The 15866-nt window shown below is 44.0% G+C and overlaps 1 protein-coding gene across 1 annotated transcript; it reads right to left on the bottom strand.

The window, feature by feature from the left end:
* Window positions 1–6627: 6627 nt before the first annotated feature.
* LMOD2 (leiomodin 2) lies at window positions 6628–14399 on the bottom strand. Its single transcript, XM_011224703.3, has 3 exons — window positions 14127–14399; window positions 7521–8852; window positions 6628–6996 (listed from the first exon to the last, which is right to left on the bottom strand). Exons 1-3 carry the CDS (start codon window positions 14397–14399, stop codon window positions 6970–6972), a joined length of 1632 nt encoding a protein of 543 aa, XP_011223005.2. The 3' UTR covers window positions 6628–6969.
* Between the last annotated feature and the right edge of the window lie 1467 nt (window positions 14400–15866).

Raw genomic sequence — 15866 nt, 5'->3', positions numbered from 1 at the left:
TAAATTGAGGGAGGGCAACTTGCAAATTGTAACCTGAGACTGACTTTTGATCATCTGTTTTTGCGTTTATGTGACAGTGATCACTCAGATGGATTATCTGAGATTTCATTCAGGAAGAAGAGAAAATGGAGCAGTTTGTGCTAGTGTTAACACAGATTAGTTTGTGCTAGTGTTAACACAGACTAGTATGCTTTTCAATTATATGTCTAACTTTTAAAAATTCAAAATATGTAACTCCACAAAAGTTGTGTTGCTAAGAAACCGTTTAGCTTATAATAAAGGTTATATAGCTAATTGCACAACGTTTCAATCTGGAACAAGTGATTAGTCGTCTGAAAATTAGTGCAGCATAGCTAATATAACAGATCATGTCCAAGTAAAAACTTCCACTTTAGAGTGCAAATTTGTCATTAGAGTTTTAAAGATCATACTAATTTTACCTCAAGATCATTCATCTAGAGAATAGGACGTTCATTTTGGAGTTGTCAGTCCCTGGCTTGCTCAAATGCTCTCCTGGCGGTAGCTTGCATAGCCACTCCTGATGATAGCCCGACCACTGCGCCCCGATAACACATAGAAAAGGGGTGGAGGCTTTGAGGGAGGTGGGGCAGTGAGAGTGGATGGTAATAGTCTTAGAACTCTGGCCCTACAATGTGCACAAAGGAAATGGTACCGTTGGGTGCTCATTGGAGCCCTTTAGCCTCCATGTGTAGGACCTGGGACCAGTCTTGCCCCTAGAACTGCATTTCTCAACCATGTTCCTTTTTGATCCCAGACCACTGTTGGCCATTCCAGGAAGAATGATGAGAAGATACTGTCACGGAGGCTTGATGCTGAGACGGCGAGGGCAGGTCCTGGGGAGGGGACTTGGGGGGCCCTCGCTGCTTGATGTGCGCACTACCTCCATAACGGCTCGCTGCCAAACACACACTGAATGTTATTCTCACTTTTTTGTAAAGGTGAAAATCCTCTTTGGATTCCTTTTGGTCAGTGAAAACAGGTTCTAATATATGTCTTCCATAAAAGCAAAGTGGCATTATGCAAACTTTCAAAAATCAGGAGATATAGATATGCACACACACATCATTTTTCCTTGACATAAAAATATATATAAAATTATATATAAGTATATAAATAATGTAATTTTTTCTCATGTCAAGGAAAAATGACTGTGTGTGTATAAAATGTAACTCTCATTTCTCATGTCAAGTAAATGACATACCAGGAGGCTGTGCCTTCTTTATTCTGAGAGTTGGGGACGCTCTGCTCTCCCACCAGCAGCATACCCTCTCATGAAGCATTGCACCACACTCTTCATCTCAGTGAGTGCCCCACCCTAGCCCTACAATCTGATTTCCATCGCCACTGCTCCTCTAGACTGGCTTTCCCCAGACCACCAGTTCAAGTGAACGCCATCAAGCTCCAGAACTTGCTGAGACATTTTATGGCTCTGATGGCTTCTTCCTCAGTGCAACTCTCTGCTTTGCCACACGATTCTCCTTTTCTTCTCTCTGTTATACTTAGCCTCTGCGTTCTCCACACTCCCTGAGTGACCGTATCCAGACCCGCATCTTTAAATGCCACTCATGCCACATGCCCCCCAAACCCTTATTTGCAGCAGGAATCCCACCCCCATCATTCTAGACCCAGCCATGTGTTCGAATGGACTGGCACCTCAGACAATGTATTTAAAACTGAAGTCATCTTCTTCCTCCAACACCTGCTGCTGTCCCACTTTTGGCACCACTATCCACCCAGTGGCCCAGCCAGGAGCACAAGTGTCAGGATAGACTCCTCTCTTTCATTGCCTCCTGCCTTCTACACCTAGCCAGTTACTAAATTCTGTGGGGTAGGTGCTTTCTTAGTCTCTGCTCTATTTATACTTAGGCAGCATTTGCTGTTCAAATTTGTATCAGTTCATTCTTAAATGATTATAATGGTCTCCCGACTGGTCTTCCTGCCACCAGCCTGAACCTCAAGGAACCCATCCTTCTCTTGGTTACACAGGTCATATTTTTAAAATCTATATAAACATCATGTCACTCCTCCTCTTGAAATTCTTTGATGCTCCCAGGACTTTCATAATTAAGTCCACATTTCTTAACTTGCACTGAGTTGTTCAGGTTGGACTTCTGTAACTCAATTCATCCCAGCCTTTTTTATTCAGAAGCAGAAAATTGTATGAACTTGTTGAAAGCATCTTACTAATGCATGCCTCTGCGGTTCAGATAGGCATATAATTTGGCTGTGAGAAAGTTGGTAAACATGACAATTTGGTTGAAACCTAATTTCCAGTTTTGGTGTACCACAATGATGGCTCACAGCTCTTGTCTATCTGGGAAATGGCTTTTTAGCTGTCAATCATTCATCAATCAGTTCTTCTAAGGGCTTTGTGGAAGAGATTCAAGTCAGAATAACTCAAAGGGATGGGTTGACACAAACTATATATCCAACATCAGAGGACTAATCAAAATAACCTAAATAGCCAACAGTTGTTGAACTTTCTTACATAAAACATGGTGGGTTGTACAATGGTATGTATACTATCTTCCCTTTTTGTAGAAAACATAGTAACATGTTTATGTATATTAAGGAGAATCTGAAAGGATATACACTGAAGCCTCATCAGTGGTTGCTCTGTGTGGGTGGGAACATGGGGATTCGTTAGGTTCTTTCGCTTTTTGTATATTCTGACTTTTTTTAAATGATCACATACTATTTTTGTAAAAAAGAAGTCCCTAGAGGGGCGCCTGGGTGGCACAGCAGTTAAACGTCTGCCTTCAGCTCAGGGCGTGATCCCGGCGTTATGGGATCGAGCCCCACATCAGGCTCCTCTGCTGGGAGCCTGCCTTCCTCTCCCACTCCCCCTGCTTGTGTTCCCTCTCTCGCTGGCTGTCTCTGTCTCTGTCGAATAAATAAATAAAATCTTAAAAAAAAAAAAAGAAGTCCCTAGAGAATATATACAATAATTCTCATTTTAATTTACCAAAATTATCAATACTAGAAAAGAAGACTGAAATAGTAACTCTTTACCAAATCCTTGTTTTTACAGAATTATTAAACCCTATGATTTTCAACTATTTTCTATATTGCCCTGTTTCCTCAAACTTAAATATCCTTCCTTATTCTCTAGCCCCATCATTTGACTCTTTTTTTAGCCTAGCTAAAAAATCATGTGTTACTGACCCTGAAAAGCCTTTCTTTTCTTACTTTTTTTTTTTTCAAGAGAGGGGGAGAGAGAGAAAAAAAGAGGGAGGGAGAGAGAGGTGGGGGAGGGTCAGAAAGAGAATCCCAAGCAGGCTCCACATCCAGCATGGAGCCCGACGTGGGGATCAATCTCACAACCCTGAGATCATGACCTGAGCCAAAATCAAGTCAGATGCTCAACCCACTGAGCCACCCAGGTACCCCCCTGAGAAGCTTTTCTTAATCCCTTATCTGCTTTTGGTTAAGGGTCTATGGCAAACTGTGGCTCACAAGTCAAATACATCCAACAGCCTGTGAACTAATAAGAGAATTTACAGTTTTAAATGGTTGAAAAAGTCAAAAGAGGAAAGTTAACAACTCAGGAATATTATATAAAATTCAAATTTGAATGTCTATAAATAAAGTTTATTAGAACACACTCATGCTTCTCACATTTACATATTGCCTATGCCTGTTTTTGCCCCATAGGGGCAAAGTTGAATAGTTTTGGCAGAGACCAAATGGCCCACAAAGTCTCAAACATTTACTCCTTAATTCTTTCCAGAAAAAGTTTGCTAACACTAAGTTTAGATGACCAGGCTTCCTCAGTGCCCACATAGAGCCCTAAACCTGTCTCTAAGTCAGTTCTTACCACATATTCAGGAGGGGATGGTTTTCTCAGGATTCCCTGCTTTGAGGAGTGGGAGTGAGGAGACATTTTCTAATTTAACTTGGTTTCCCCAGCACTGAACAGAGGGTCTTATACACAGGAGGCACCTGGTAAGTAAATGTATGATGCTTGAAGGAACAGTGGAACTTCTCTTGATGAGAATGTCAATCGCACAAGGACAGGGATTTTATCTCTTTCGTTTACTGCGTATCCTCAGCATCCAGAAAAGTGCCCGGATCATGGTAGGTAGGCATTTAGAAGATCTTTGTGTCTGTTGTCAAGGGCATTAACGTTGTACCATATTTCTGAGTTCTGTAATTCTTTTTTTTTTTAAAGATTTTATTTTTTATTTATTCGACAGAGATAGAGACAGCCAGCGAGAGAGGGAACACAAGCAGGGGGAGTGGGAGAGGAAGAAGCAGGCTCATAGCGGAGGAGCCTGATGTGGGGCTCGATCCCATAACGCTGGGATCACGCCCTGAGCCGAAGGCAGATGCTTAACCACTGTGCCACCCAGGCGCCCTCTGAGTTCTGTAATTCTTAGGTCAATTCTTAGTCTTGTAGGCCATGCTATTTGGTGATTAATGAATACAAGACTCCACCTTTCAAGCCTCAGAGCAATAAAGAAAAGATAATGTTAACACTGTCATGAAAGGAAGTGGTTAGGAGGTCTTTTCCAGAACCTACGATGTGCCCTACTCCTCGGTGCACCTCAGTATAGGCCTTACAGCCTGTTAGTACCTCTTCTTTTTCCTCATTTGGAGCAACTACGTCAGGGCAGGTATTAAATCAACATCCTGCTGACACTGAGTTATAAATGCCTGGGGGAGCCGGGCTCCTGACCCGCGGTGAGACTCAGCATCCTGGCCCCGTTTCAAACCCGGATGATGTGTACTTCAGGAGATTAATGTGCAGGTATAAATCACAGCCTAAACACTTCATCTGCTCTTGGACACTCTTCTCCCAGTGAGCTGAAAGCTCTTTATAGAGGATGAACTAATTAGTTTCCATACAAACTCTATGAGTTTGCAGACAGGATGAACTCATCCCTGTCCTGTGCTGAATAGAGTCATAGCACCTCAAATGTTTACAGCACACATTCTTAACCTTCTAGCAGTGTCTTTCCTGAATGATAAATGTACCCGTTTGGTATCTGATCACATCATGCCTGTCTTATGATGGGCTTTATAATGTTTTGTTTTGTTTTGCACCTTTTGAAGTTTTTTGGGGAGGATGTATCCCTGAGACAATTCAGGTAGTTCAGAAAGTGTCAGTCACTCCCCCATGGAGCCAGGGCATTGACTTAGCTCACAGGCCTCTGGCCCCCTCCTTCAGAGATTGTAGAGGTGGTGCTTACTGAGTAAGAGAACGATAGAAACAGACTAAAAGAAACAGACCCAAGAACTATTGGACAAATTTCCTAGTGAAACATAATCCTCTTGATTGGAGATAATCCAAAGGTTTGTACATAGAGCAAACAATCATCGAATGGGTGGCCCAGAGACCTTGCCAGGACCACTGTTAGACTCTGCAGGATACAGAGGAAACATTGCTAATCATAGTTAATACAAAGGACTTTAGAAGAGATTTTATAGCTTTCATAAATTGGGTGGAGCACTGGAGTGGGATGAGGGTAATCTCTGATATGTCTTTCTCTTATTTGAATTCAGACCTTCCTTGAGTGAGAGGGAGGTGGGATCGAATGATATTTGGGGGTTAGAAATACATGTGCCTTTGTCCTGGGATGTGTGTCGAGGACGTCCATGTCACCATTTGTGTAGGGCACAAAAAGGCTGAGACCCACCGGACTAAGGTTCATCTAAGGAGAATTCAAAGGGAGAGTTGAGTCCTGAATCTTTAGTGTCAGCCACAAGATAGCTCTGAATTCAGGGCTTATTTTCTAGGAATTCCTCCAACACTATTTCCTCTACCAAGAAGCTTTCCTTCATTTTTTTTTTCTTCCAGAAATAGTTGTAAATATTGAGTTGACTCCTCGGTACCTATCAGCCTTCTGGAAATGTAGGAATGTCAGATGACATCCTGGGTCTAAGGTCAATGCACACACTATGATAACGGCCACTTTGGGGTCTTCTCTAGAGCTTTTATCTCACTACCAAGAAGACTTTTAAGAAAATTTTTGATTTTAGGGCACCTGGTGGCTCAGTTGGTTGGGCGGCTGCCTTTGGCTCAGGTCATGATCCCAGGGTCCTGGGATGGAGTCCCACATTGGGCTCCTTGCTCAGCAGAGGGTGTGTTTCTCCCTCTGCCTCTGCCCTTCCCCACTGCTCTACTTGCTCTCTCTCAAATAAATAAAATCTTTTTAAAAATTTAGAAAAAATGGGGCGCCTGGGTGGCGCAGTCGTTAAGCGTCTGCCTTCCGCTCAGGGCGTGATCCCGGCGTTATGGGATCGAGCCCCACATCAGGCTCCTCCACTATGAGTCTGCTTCTTCCTCTCCCACTCCCCCGCTTGTGTTCCCTCTCTCGCTGTCTGTCTCTCTCTGTCAAATAAATAAATAAAATCTTAAAAAAAAGAAAAACAAAAAAAAATTTAGAAAAAACATTTTTGATTTCAGACTTTTTAGAAAGAGCTCTGATCAAATTTTCTTGGACATGAGAAAACAAAGAAAGGAAAGTGCTAAAGACCCAAACCCTTTTTGGGTGAGAATGTCATATTTTTAATATTTGGCAATGTTACATACATACCTGACAGATATATCAACTCACACACACACACAAATTGGTTTGTATTTAAAAAAAAAAAAAAAACCAAAAAACTTCAATCCAAATTTATTGGGATTACAAAAATAACAGCACATTTCATTAACTCATTACAGCTCAGAGTTATCAACACATTCATGTAAGAGCATCTTCAAATAACCTGCTTCTTGCCCATACAAAGCTCATAACATAAAAAAAAAAAGTAGTTTATTTTCATATTTACAGAAGAAACATGCCGATTGTTTCTTAAAAATTTTTTTTGGAATTAATGGGTGAGGCTATTTTTAAAGTCAGGAAACATTTCGAATTGAAGAAGTTACTGTAGAAACATCTCACAAGGCGCCTTATTTAATACCACTGAGTGGTTCTCCATCCTCTTCTAAAGATCATGTTTCTATCGAAGGGCTTCTGGAACTTCCACCTACAAAAATAGGGAATTTTCTTTCAATAAAACAACACAAATGATAAAGTGAAAAATATCTGTAGGGTACGTCTCTAGCAGTAGTCTCTGAGACAAACACAGATATAGATTGATCATTGCTGTGCGCTATTCAGTATTCAAATTTCGTGGATAAATGAGGTGGTAAACCACTAGCAATTCTGTGACAAAAATGTTGACAAGTGATGAATCTTTTTGGAATGTAAATTATATTCCCCGGTTTTCTTATTAAGGGAATCAGAATTTTTAAATGTTGGAGTGTCTTAAAATAGTCCTGGTCCTTCCAGAACTGAGATGCTAAGAAGGTGGTCCAGGCACACTTCTCAAATGGAAATGTGCTCCCTGGTGACCTGCTCCTGGTGTTCCAAATTTGGAGGCTTGCTCTTGCATACTAAAATATCTTAAACATTAATAAACATTTTTAGAGGTGACTTCGGCACCATCGTGCAATGGAGGCTCAGTCACTCGCTACATCCATGCCCCAAACCTGCACTCGGGTTACTTACCCGCTTTAGCTGTTTTATGCTGCTTCCCCGAATAGCTTCCATGAGATTCTCATGAGCTGATCTCAGTGGGGTAGAAGGCCGGGAACTGTCTTCCATTTTCTTTTCTTGCACTGACCTCAGGGAATTTTTAATTTCCTTTAGAATATTGTTTGGTTGTTTCTTAACCTTTTTCCCTTTTTTCTTTTTCTGTCCATTTTGTAATGCCCGCTGGGCACTCTCCTGTTGTTTGATGACTTCTGCGATGTTTCGGGTGATTAGTTTTTTCTCTGGGAGGGGAGGAGGCGGTGGCGGAGGAGGAGGTGGCAGCCTTTGCGGGGGAATCGGCGGGGGTGGTGGCGGCGGAGGAGGGGGTGGAGCCACAGGAGATGGAGGGCGGCTCCTCACAGTTTGGACTTTCTTGGGGAGTTTGGGGGATGACCAGGGAGAGTGCCTGGGAGATGCGTAAGGTGAGGAGCCAGGTGTTCCTCTTTGCCAGACTTTGGTCCTAAGATTGGCTCCTCCGTCATAGCCCTCTTGTTTTTGCTCCTGCATCCGCTTCTGCCTCTGTTTATCCATATTTCTTGTCAAGAGGCTCGTCATGCTCATTCTTGGTCCTGGGAGCTCAAAATGGTAGCCCAACCTCAGCAGCGTGGTGTTCTCCCGGAGCAGCTTAACGATCTCCATCTCCACCTGGCTGCCCATGATGTGCCTCTGGTTGTGGAAGCGCAGCTCGGTGAGCACCGTGTTGTGCTGCAGAGCTCTCATGATGGCCAGGATACCCTTGCCCGTGATAAAGTTGGACTCCACGTTGATGTTGGTGATGTGCTCGTTGACTTTGAGCATTTCCGCAATGGCCATGGCCGCACTGTCGTCTGCGCGCGTGTTGGCCAGACTGAAGGTCTTCACCACCGTGTTGCCCTTGAGGGCCTCAGCGAAGCGGGCAAGGGTCTGCGACGTGATGTTCTCAATGTTGTTCAAGTTGACCTCTGTGGTGTCGGGGTCGTTGTTCCTAATCTTTTCCAAGGCATCCTCGATCACCGTAGGGTTTCCGCAAGGGTGAATGGCAGCCGGTGACTCCGTGTTCCTTCCACTGTGGCCATTGGTCAAATTTATGTTTTCTATTTGACTTTTAAATGTCTTTGGCTTTGAGTTATCAGAATCGATGCTATCATAATTTACAGTTCCATTAATACCTTTCTCCTTTTCAGTTGTTCCTTCCTCTTCCTCCTCTTCCTCCTCCTCCTCTTCGTCGTCGTCCTCCTCCTCTTCTGTATACACCTCCTCAGAAACCTCACTGTTAGTTTCGGTGAAGATAAGCTCTTCCTCACTCTCTTCTTTGTCTTCTTCAGCGACCTGAAGAGCACGGGATCATCATTAAGTTGGTATTTTTAAGCACATTTTGTTTTTAATTTACAAAAGTAACACATGGTTTTTGCAATGTATGAAATCATTATGTTGTATGTCAATGTTAGATGTCAGTTATATCTCAGTAAATAAAAAAGGGAAGTAACACATGGCAAATAATACAAAAGCATGTAAGGAAAAACTTCATCTCTTGCTTTTGACCTCTCTAGTTGGGATAGATAACCAGGGTTAACATTTCATTGCATCACTTTCAACAGTTTTTTTTTTTTTTTTAAGATTTTTTTTATTTATTTATCGGACAGAGATAGAGACAGCCAGCGAGAGAGGGAACACAAGCAGGGGGAGTGGGAGAGGAAGAAGGAGGCTCATAGCAGAGGAGCCTGACGTGGGGCTCGATCCCGTAACGCCGGGATCACGCCCTGAGCCGAAGGCAGACGCTTAACCGCTGTGCCACCCAGGCGCCCCTCAACAGTTTTTTTTAAACAAACATTTCTTTTGTTTTCTGCAGAATAAATACCCAGAATTCTATTTATTAAATTTACTATCATTTTGCCAATTTGAACAAATAAGTTGGAACTTCAGCTTTGGAAAACCCTTGGTACATTTTTCATTCTCTTAACTACTTGTTCTGAACTACTTGACTCCTTGTCTACTTAGAATTTAGCAAATTGAACTCTCCCTTCTGGAGTCACTCTGCTATCCTTCCTTATTTCGCCACCTCAAATTTTAAAATGACAAAAAAAAAATACAACGTGTTAATGGATTCCCATTTTGAATGTTCAGAATTCTTCCTCAAATTGGCCTCCGCTAGCAGCTGCGACAGCTGCCAGGTGCTCTGTGCCCCCGCTCGTGTACGTGTAGGCAGAGGCAGGGTGGCCTTTGAGTCTCCAGCATTCATCTCCTCTGGGGTAGAGCCCGGCAGAGGGTCTCTGAGACCCCACACCACCTGAGACCGGCTGACGACCCTGCCTGCTGCGGGGAAGAGAAGCCGATGCAGCAGAGCTGCTGCTCAGGGCAGCTGAGCAGGTCAAAACCTAGCTCCGCAGAAAAACATTCAGGTCACCCCCTGTTGCATGTCAACTTGAAATCTCACGCTAGTGCGGGGTTAAATGAGACGGACTGCAGAAAACACGGGGTGAGAAAGCTAATCGCCCCTGGCACTAACTAGATTCTAGCCATAACGTGAAACAGCAGAGAACAGTAGAAAATCTTGAAGCAAGCCATTGCCCCCGCCTGATGGTCTTAAATTATTTACCATGTATCAATTATGAAAGACTTTCAGGCAAACACAATCTCAAGTCTATCTTTGTCTTTCCTGTTTACGAGACTTTATACTAAGAAGCTGAGTGACCCTGTCTCTTTCTTTCTTCTTACTATCTTTTCTAATAAAAAATAAATTCTGGGAATTGCTGACAGAGTCCAGGTTCCCCTAGTGCAATCTTTTTAGTCCTTGCTTTTGTCTCCTGTAAAGCCCCAATCCCTCCCTCATCCCCAAAGCCTTGGTTATTCCCTCTGCATTGGCAACCTTTTTTTTTTTTTTAACCCCCCAGGGCTCCTGCTGCCTGAGGCATGTGGAATGAGCTTTGGAAAGCACTGCCTGTCTCCAGGTTTGTTTGCCCAGTTGCTACCACAAAATAGCCTCCAGTTATCCACTTGTTTGGAGTAGCAGGCACCAAGTGATGGCCTGGGGAACGGGTCAGCCACTCCTGGGATGGTTGTCTGGTCTTTATTTACTCCCTTCTTTAGGCGCGGGAGGAAGGGGGATGCTGAGTGTGCGTTGGCGGTGCGTGTGCGTGCATGCGTGTTTGTGTGAAGTTTTAGCTGTTTCAGTAGTTGGAGGAAAAGGATCTGTCTCAAAATCTAAGGTATACTGCCTTTCATGCCACCATTATATTTTATCCCCTTTGGTTTTTAAAAGACTTTTAGGCTCTATCTTCAAGAGATGTTTTCCCCTCAAAATGTGTCTGAGGACAATACCTGAAACTGTTATTCAGCAATGAGTCGTCCTGTGACATCTACGTGACACTTCTTCCAGGAAGCCCTCTTTAACACCTCCTCATATTATTCCCTCATATTATCCTTGCCATATATGGCAGCGTAGTGCCCCCAGTAAAGTACCTATTTTAATTACTTTTTTGTCATTTTTCCCAAAACACTGTCAGCTGGGTGAGGACAGGGATCACGCCTGGTTTGTTCACCTAGCCCAGTGCCTAACATGTAGTAGGGGCTCGGGAAAGATCTGTTGACTGAATGGATCTAAACCCACTGGCTAGCAGCCACTGAGGATCAGAACAGGGCCCAGCCTAGGGGGGTGACTCTCCCAGCTCACCTGGGGCTGAAGGGTTTCCCAGGACGCAGGATTTCCAGTTCTTAAGCCTAGATAGTCCCAGACGATCTGAGAGGGTTAGCTGCCCTAGGTGGGGGACATCTAGGGGAAGGACACCAGCAGGGAGAAAAGGGTCTGGAGAGGGAGGTAAGAGGATGCGACAAAACAATGGTTGCCTCCTTCCTGTATTCTCTGGCATTTGGACTGACTATGCAGTTCCAGGTCTGCTATCTGCCACCACTCTGTAGTTAACCTTGATCCTTGTGCGAATGGACATGGGAAGGTGGGGGTGGGGTGAGGCCTGAGGGGTGAGTCTAGAGAAGGCAAATGTTGGCACTCTTGGGGAATAAATAAGGCAACAAGAAGGGACTGACCATGTCTCCCGATCACCTCCCTGGCATCATTACACAAACAAGGAGGCAAGAGGCTTGGTTTTTGGTTCTGGTTTTGGGTCTACCCCCTAAAAAGCTAGATGGCTTTTTTTTTTTTTTTTAGTCAGTAAAGCTCTGAGACGTCTCGGAGAAACTACAGTGTTCAACTGTAGTGTGTGTCATGATCACCTGGGGGGCTTGTGAGCCCGCAGAATGCTGGGCCCCACTCTCAGGAGGTCTGGGGGAGCCCTAGAATGAGCTTCTGAGAAATTCCCAGGTGATGCTGAGGGGTTGGGCACCCACATTTTGAGAATGGTGGTCTTGGCACCAACAGACCTTGGTTTGAATGTCTGGCTCTCCTTATAAGCTATTCACTTCAACTGAATTTCTTAACCTCTCCTGGTCTCGGTTCTCATGTGCAGAAGGTGAGAAGTCCATGAAATAATGTGAGTGAACTTACTGGCACCTAGCCTGACACCCAGCAGATACTCAAGTTAGGGGAGCTCTAGACCCTCTGGTCTCCAAGGCCCCTTGGAGCTTAAGGCAGCAGAATGTGTGTGGGCCCAAGTGGGCAGAGGCTGTCATTCAACAGGCACTGAACGTGAGTTTCATAAGCCTTTACAGAGCTGATAGCTGATAAGCCAGCCCCCCAATTCCTCCTCCTGGTCCATTCTGCGCTGCTCTTCCCTTACACGGCCACTCCCGCTCCACCCACCCGCCCACCGCCTGGAGCTTTGTCCTGGGCTGGGAATGGGTTTATACCCTCTACCCTTAGGCTTCTGCTCAGCACTCCTTGTGACTACAGAGACAGCCCGCCAGCTGGGGGAAGTGTAGTGGGAGAAAAGCTGACTACCGAGAAAGGAATCAAATTTGGTTCATCAACACACAGCCTCTCTAACTGAGCTGATAAGCCATTGGCAGGGATCAGCAAAACCTCTGGCAGGATCAGGATGGGTTCCATCATAGCTGACAACAGCTTTGCCCTTGGTTTCCCACTGATCTCAGGACACTATGGCATGAAAATGCCTTTGTTGGGTTACTGCTACGATGGCTGTCTGTCCTGGATATTCTGTGGCAATTTTCATCTTTTTATCAAGGAAATTCTTTAAGGACAATAATAAAAATGTTATATTTTATATATTTTATCAGATTTTTGACACACATTCTCACATCAGAGGAAAAAAAAGAAAAAAAGCCCCCTAAAAATCATGGTTTCATGGTTGTGGAGGAATTGACCAGCCCAACTCTGGCCTCACCTCCTCCTTCCACCCCTCCTTGCGGACAGCCACTGTGGCCTTGGCAGACCCTGGCCTGATCCCAGTGGCCCTTCCCGCGATGATTGACATGAACAAAGCTCACACATATCTTGCTACAAATGTGGCCCACACACCCTATCATCAAGATCATCTAACAGCGCCTAGATTAGTACTGTGGAAGTCTTGCCATTGGCTTCAGGCCGTTTTGATTTTAGATGATACTAGTGGAGCCCAGAGGTTTTAAACTGTTGCTCCTGACCTGTGTTCTCCCACAAATTCAGGACTTTATTATACTGTATTAACATTGTTATTGCCATTACTATTTTCCCAGGGCATGGTCTTTTGAACTTTCTTCTGTTAATGACTTACTATGCAAATTCAAAGTAACTTAAAGTAACTTAAAATTCAAAGTAACTGTTTACTGGGCAGAAAACAAAAGCTTAACAACACATGAGCTCTAATAGAAGAACATTTCCAGGTCTCAGGATCACCATTATAAAGTAGGAAGGAATCTTAGGGGTCATCTACACAGGCATGCTTAACCTGGGTCCTCAGGTGGGTTTCAGGATGTGTGATATTATTTCCAAATTCCACGTAAAGTTTGTGTATGTATGCCCAAGCACATGTGCATTATCTTAAGGAGGTCTGTAACTTAACAAAATCTCAAAGGGGTTCCTGATTTACAGAAGAAACCCTGGATTCAACTTCCTCAATAGACAGATGGAAAAGAGAGCCCTGCCGAGATGACTATATGTTCAAGGTCTAAAACTTAGGGACAGCACAGGAACTTGAAATATGGTCCCCTGGCTCTCAGTCCCACGGACTTTCCACCTCTGCTCACTTCTTGGTGTTGGAAAAAAAGAATTACTTTTACTGTAGCCACCATCACAGTCAAAGCAACCAGAGTACCCACTTCTGTCCTTACAGAAGGAAATAAATTTACTTAACTGCTATATATATATGTGTATATATATATATATATATATAGTCACATATTATGCCACATTAGCAACTCACAGCTCAAATTAGACTTACGTTTTGCAATATATCTAAACCCATGCCTTGCTTCTGGATTATTTTCCTCTAGAAAATACCGTCTTGATTGACTGAAGTCAATCAAGGGATCCCAGCTAAAAATTTTACATCTTATGATCAACTGGGTGGCCTGAGGAATTGTTCAGTAGCAGGTGCAAATGGGTTATGAGAAAAGACAAGTGAAGCGGACTGAAAAGTTAGGGAAAACAGGTTTCCCGTGTTGGGGGTGGGGGGCCGAGGGTGGGAGTAGCTAAGGAAAAACCCGAGAGCCTACCTTTCCACACTCCCCCAGCCTCTCCTTCTCCAAGAGTTTTTGGGACTCCTTTTCCCAATAGGCCATCAGTGCCTCTCTGCTGAATGTCCCCGTGGGGGTTTTCTCGGTCAGACTCTTTTGCCTGAGCCCCACGGGAAGTCTGTGATCAGGTTCAATGTCTTCCAACTCCCTCTCTAGCTCCTTCAGCTCCTCAGCTGACAGGGAAGCGAGAAGTTCATCCTCATCGATGGATTCATATTTGCTAAGTCCTCTCCTGTAGCCAAAGGTAGACATGCTCCCTGCTTTGTCAGACCCACAAGGAGCTTGAAGAACCGGGCATTCAAGGCAGCCAGAAGCAGGCAGGGAGGCAAGTGGCAGGCTGGTCAGCAGCTGGAGCTCGGAGGGGCCTTTTAAGAGCGGTGATGCAGCGCCGTGACAATGCAGAGAGGGGGTGAAAGCATGGGCTGTTTTAAGCAGCAGACGTCAGCTAGACATTTGAACACAAAGAATGTGACATCGGTGGTGGATGGAGGTCTCAGAACCAGTGGGGATTATTAACATGCTGGCCAGGGACATATTTAGCTGAGCCTGATAGCTCACGAGGACAGGCGGGGAGTGTTTCAGATAGGGAGTAGCACAGTTCTCCCTCCGGATTCAAGCAACAGGACGGTAACATTTATGTTGGGGACGACTCGCTACACCACCACGGCCGTGAGAAGGTTCTTTGATTATAATCTCAGAGGTTGAGAAATGACTACACATCACTCTATGAGTGGTTATTCGGGTTCCTCTAACAACATCCCGTGGGTGGCATCGAGGGCAACAGAAGGCTATCCTAATACAGCACCTTGGACTTTTATTGTCGTTTGCAGTTTACAAGGCTCTAATCCTAACAAGTCCTGGGAGATGATTATCCTCCTCTCCAGATTTTGGCAAAGGAGGCTCTGAGAGTTTACGTGAAAACTTTGAAGTCAGACAGCTAGAAGGACAGAGTGGCTTTCTCCACTGCACGACATGGCTTCCTTCTCTTCAACCAAGAGGATGAGGAAACAACTAGACTTGCAAATAAAACTCCAAAAAGACGAATAATAATACTGGGTATGGCTTCTTAGTGCCAAGCAGTTTATATATTTTATCTCATTTAATCCCCCAGTCCTGTCAGGTATATATATTATCCTCCAGATTTTACAGCCACAGAGAGGTTAAGTAGCTAGCCCACGGCCACAGAGCTAGAAGGGGAACTAGAATTTGAACCCAGGTTTGTGTCTGGGCTGAAAATTGAAGAGATGCTAACATGAAATTATACATATATATATGTCCATATTCTTATGAGTGTGAAAAATACATAGTTTACAGGACTTCATTGATAGGTCACTTTAGCATACAGATAAAGAGCTGTTAAAATGCATATGCATAGAAATACACACTTCTTAATACGTATGTAATAGACCGTATTTCGTTTATTACATTCAGCAGTTGGTGACTATTTGGGTTCTTTCCGGATTTGGGTTGTTATAGATAATGCTGTGAACATTTACACGCAAGTCTTTGTGTAGCCATATGTTCTCATTTCTCTTGGGTAGACACATAACAAAGGAATTGCTGGGTTATATGGTACATTTACATTTAACTTTTCAAGAAATTGCCAAACTATTTTCCAAAATGGCTGCACCCACTTACGTTCCCAGCAGCAATGATGTGAGTTCCAGTCTCTCCACATCCTACTTTGTTCCTGCTTGTCTTTCTGGTTATAGTCATTTT

Source organism: Ailuropoda melanoleuca, chromosome 1 (assembly GCF_002007445.2).
Source record: "Ailuropoda melanoleuca isolate Jingjing chromosome 1, ASM200744v2, whole genome shotgun sequence".
Classification (NCBI taxonomy): domain Eukaryota; kingdom Metazoa; phylum Chordata; class Mammalia; order Carnivora; family Ursidae; genus Ailuropoda; species Ailuropoda melanoleuca.
This window is presented reverse-complemented; position numbering and strand designations above follow the sequence as displayed.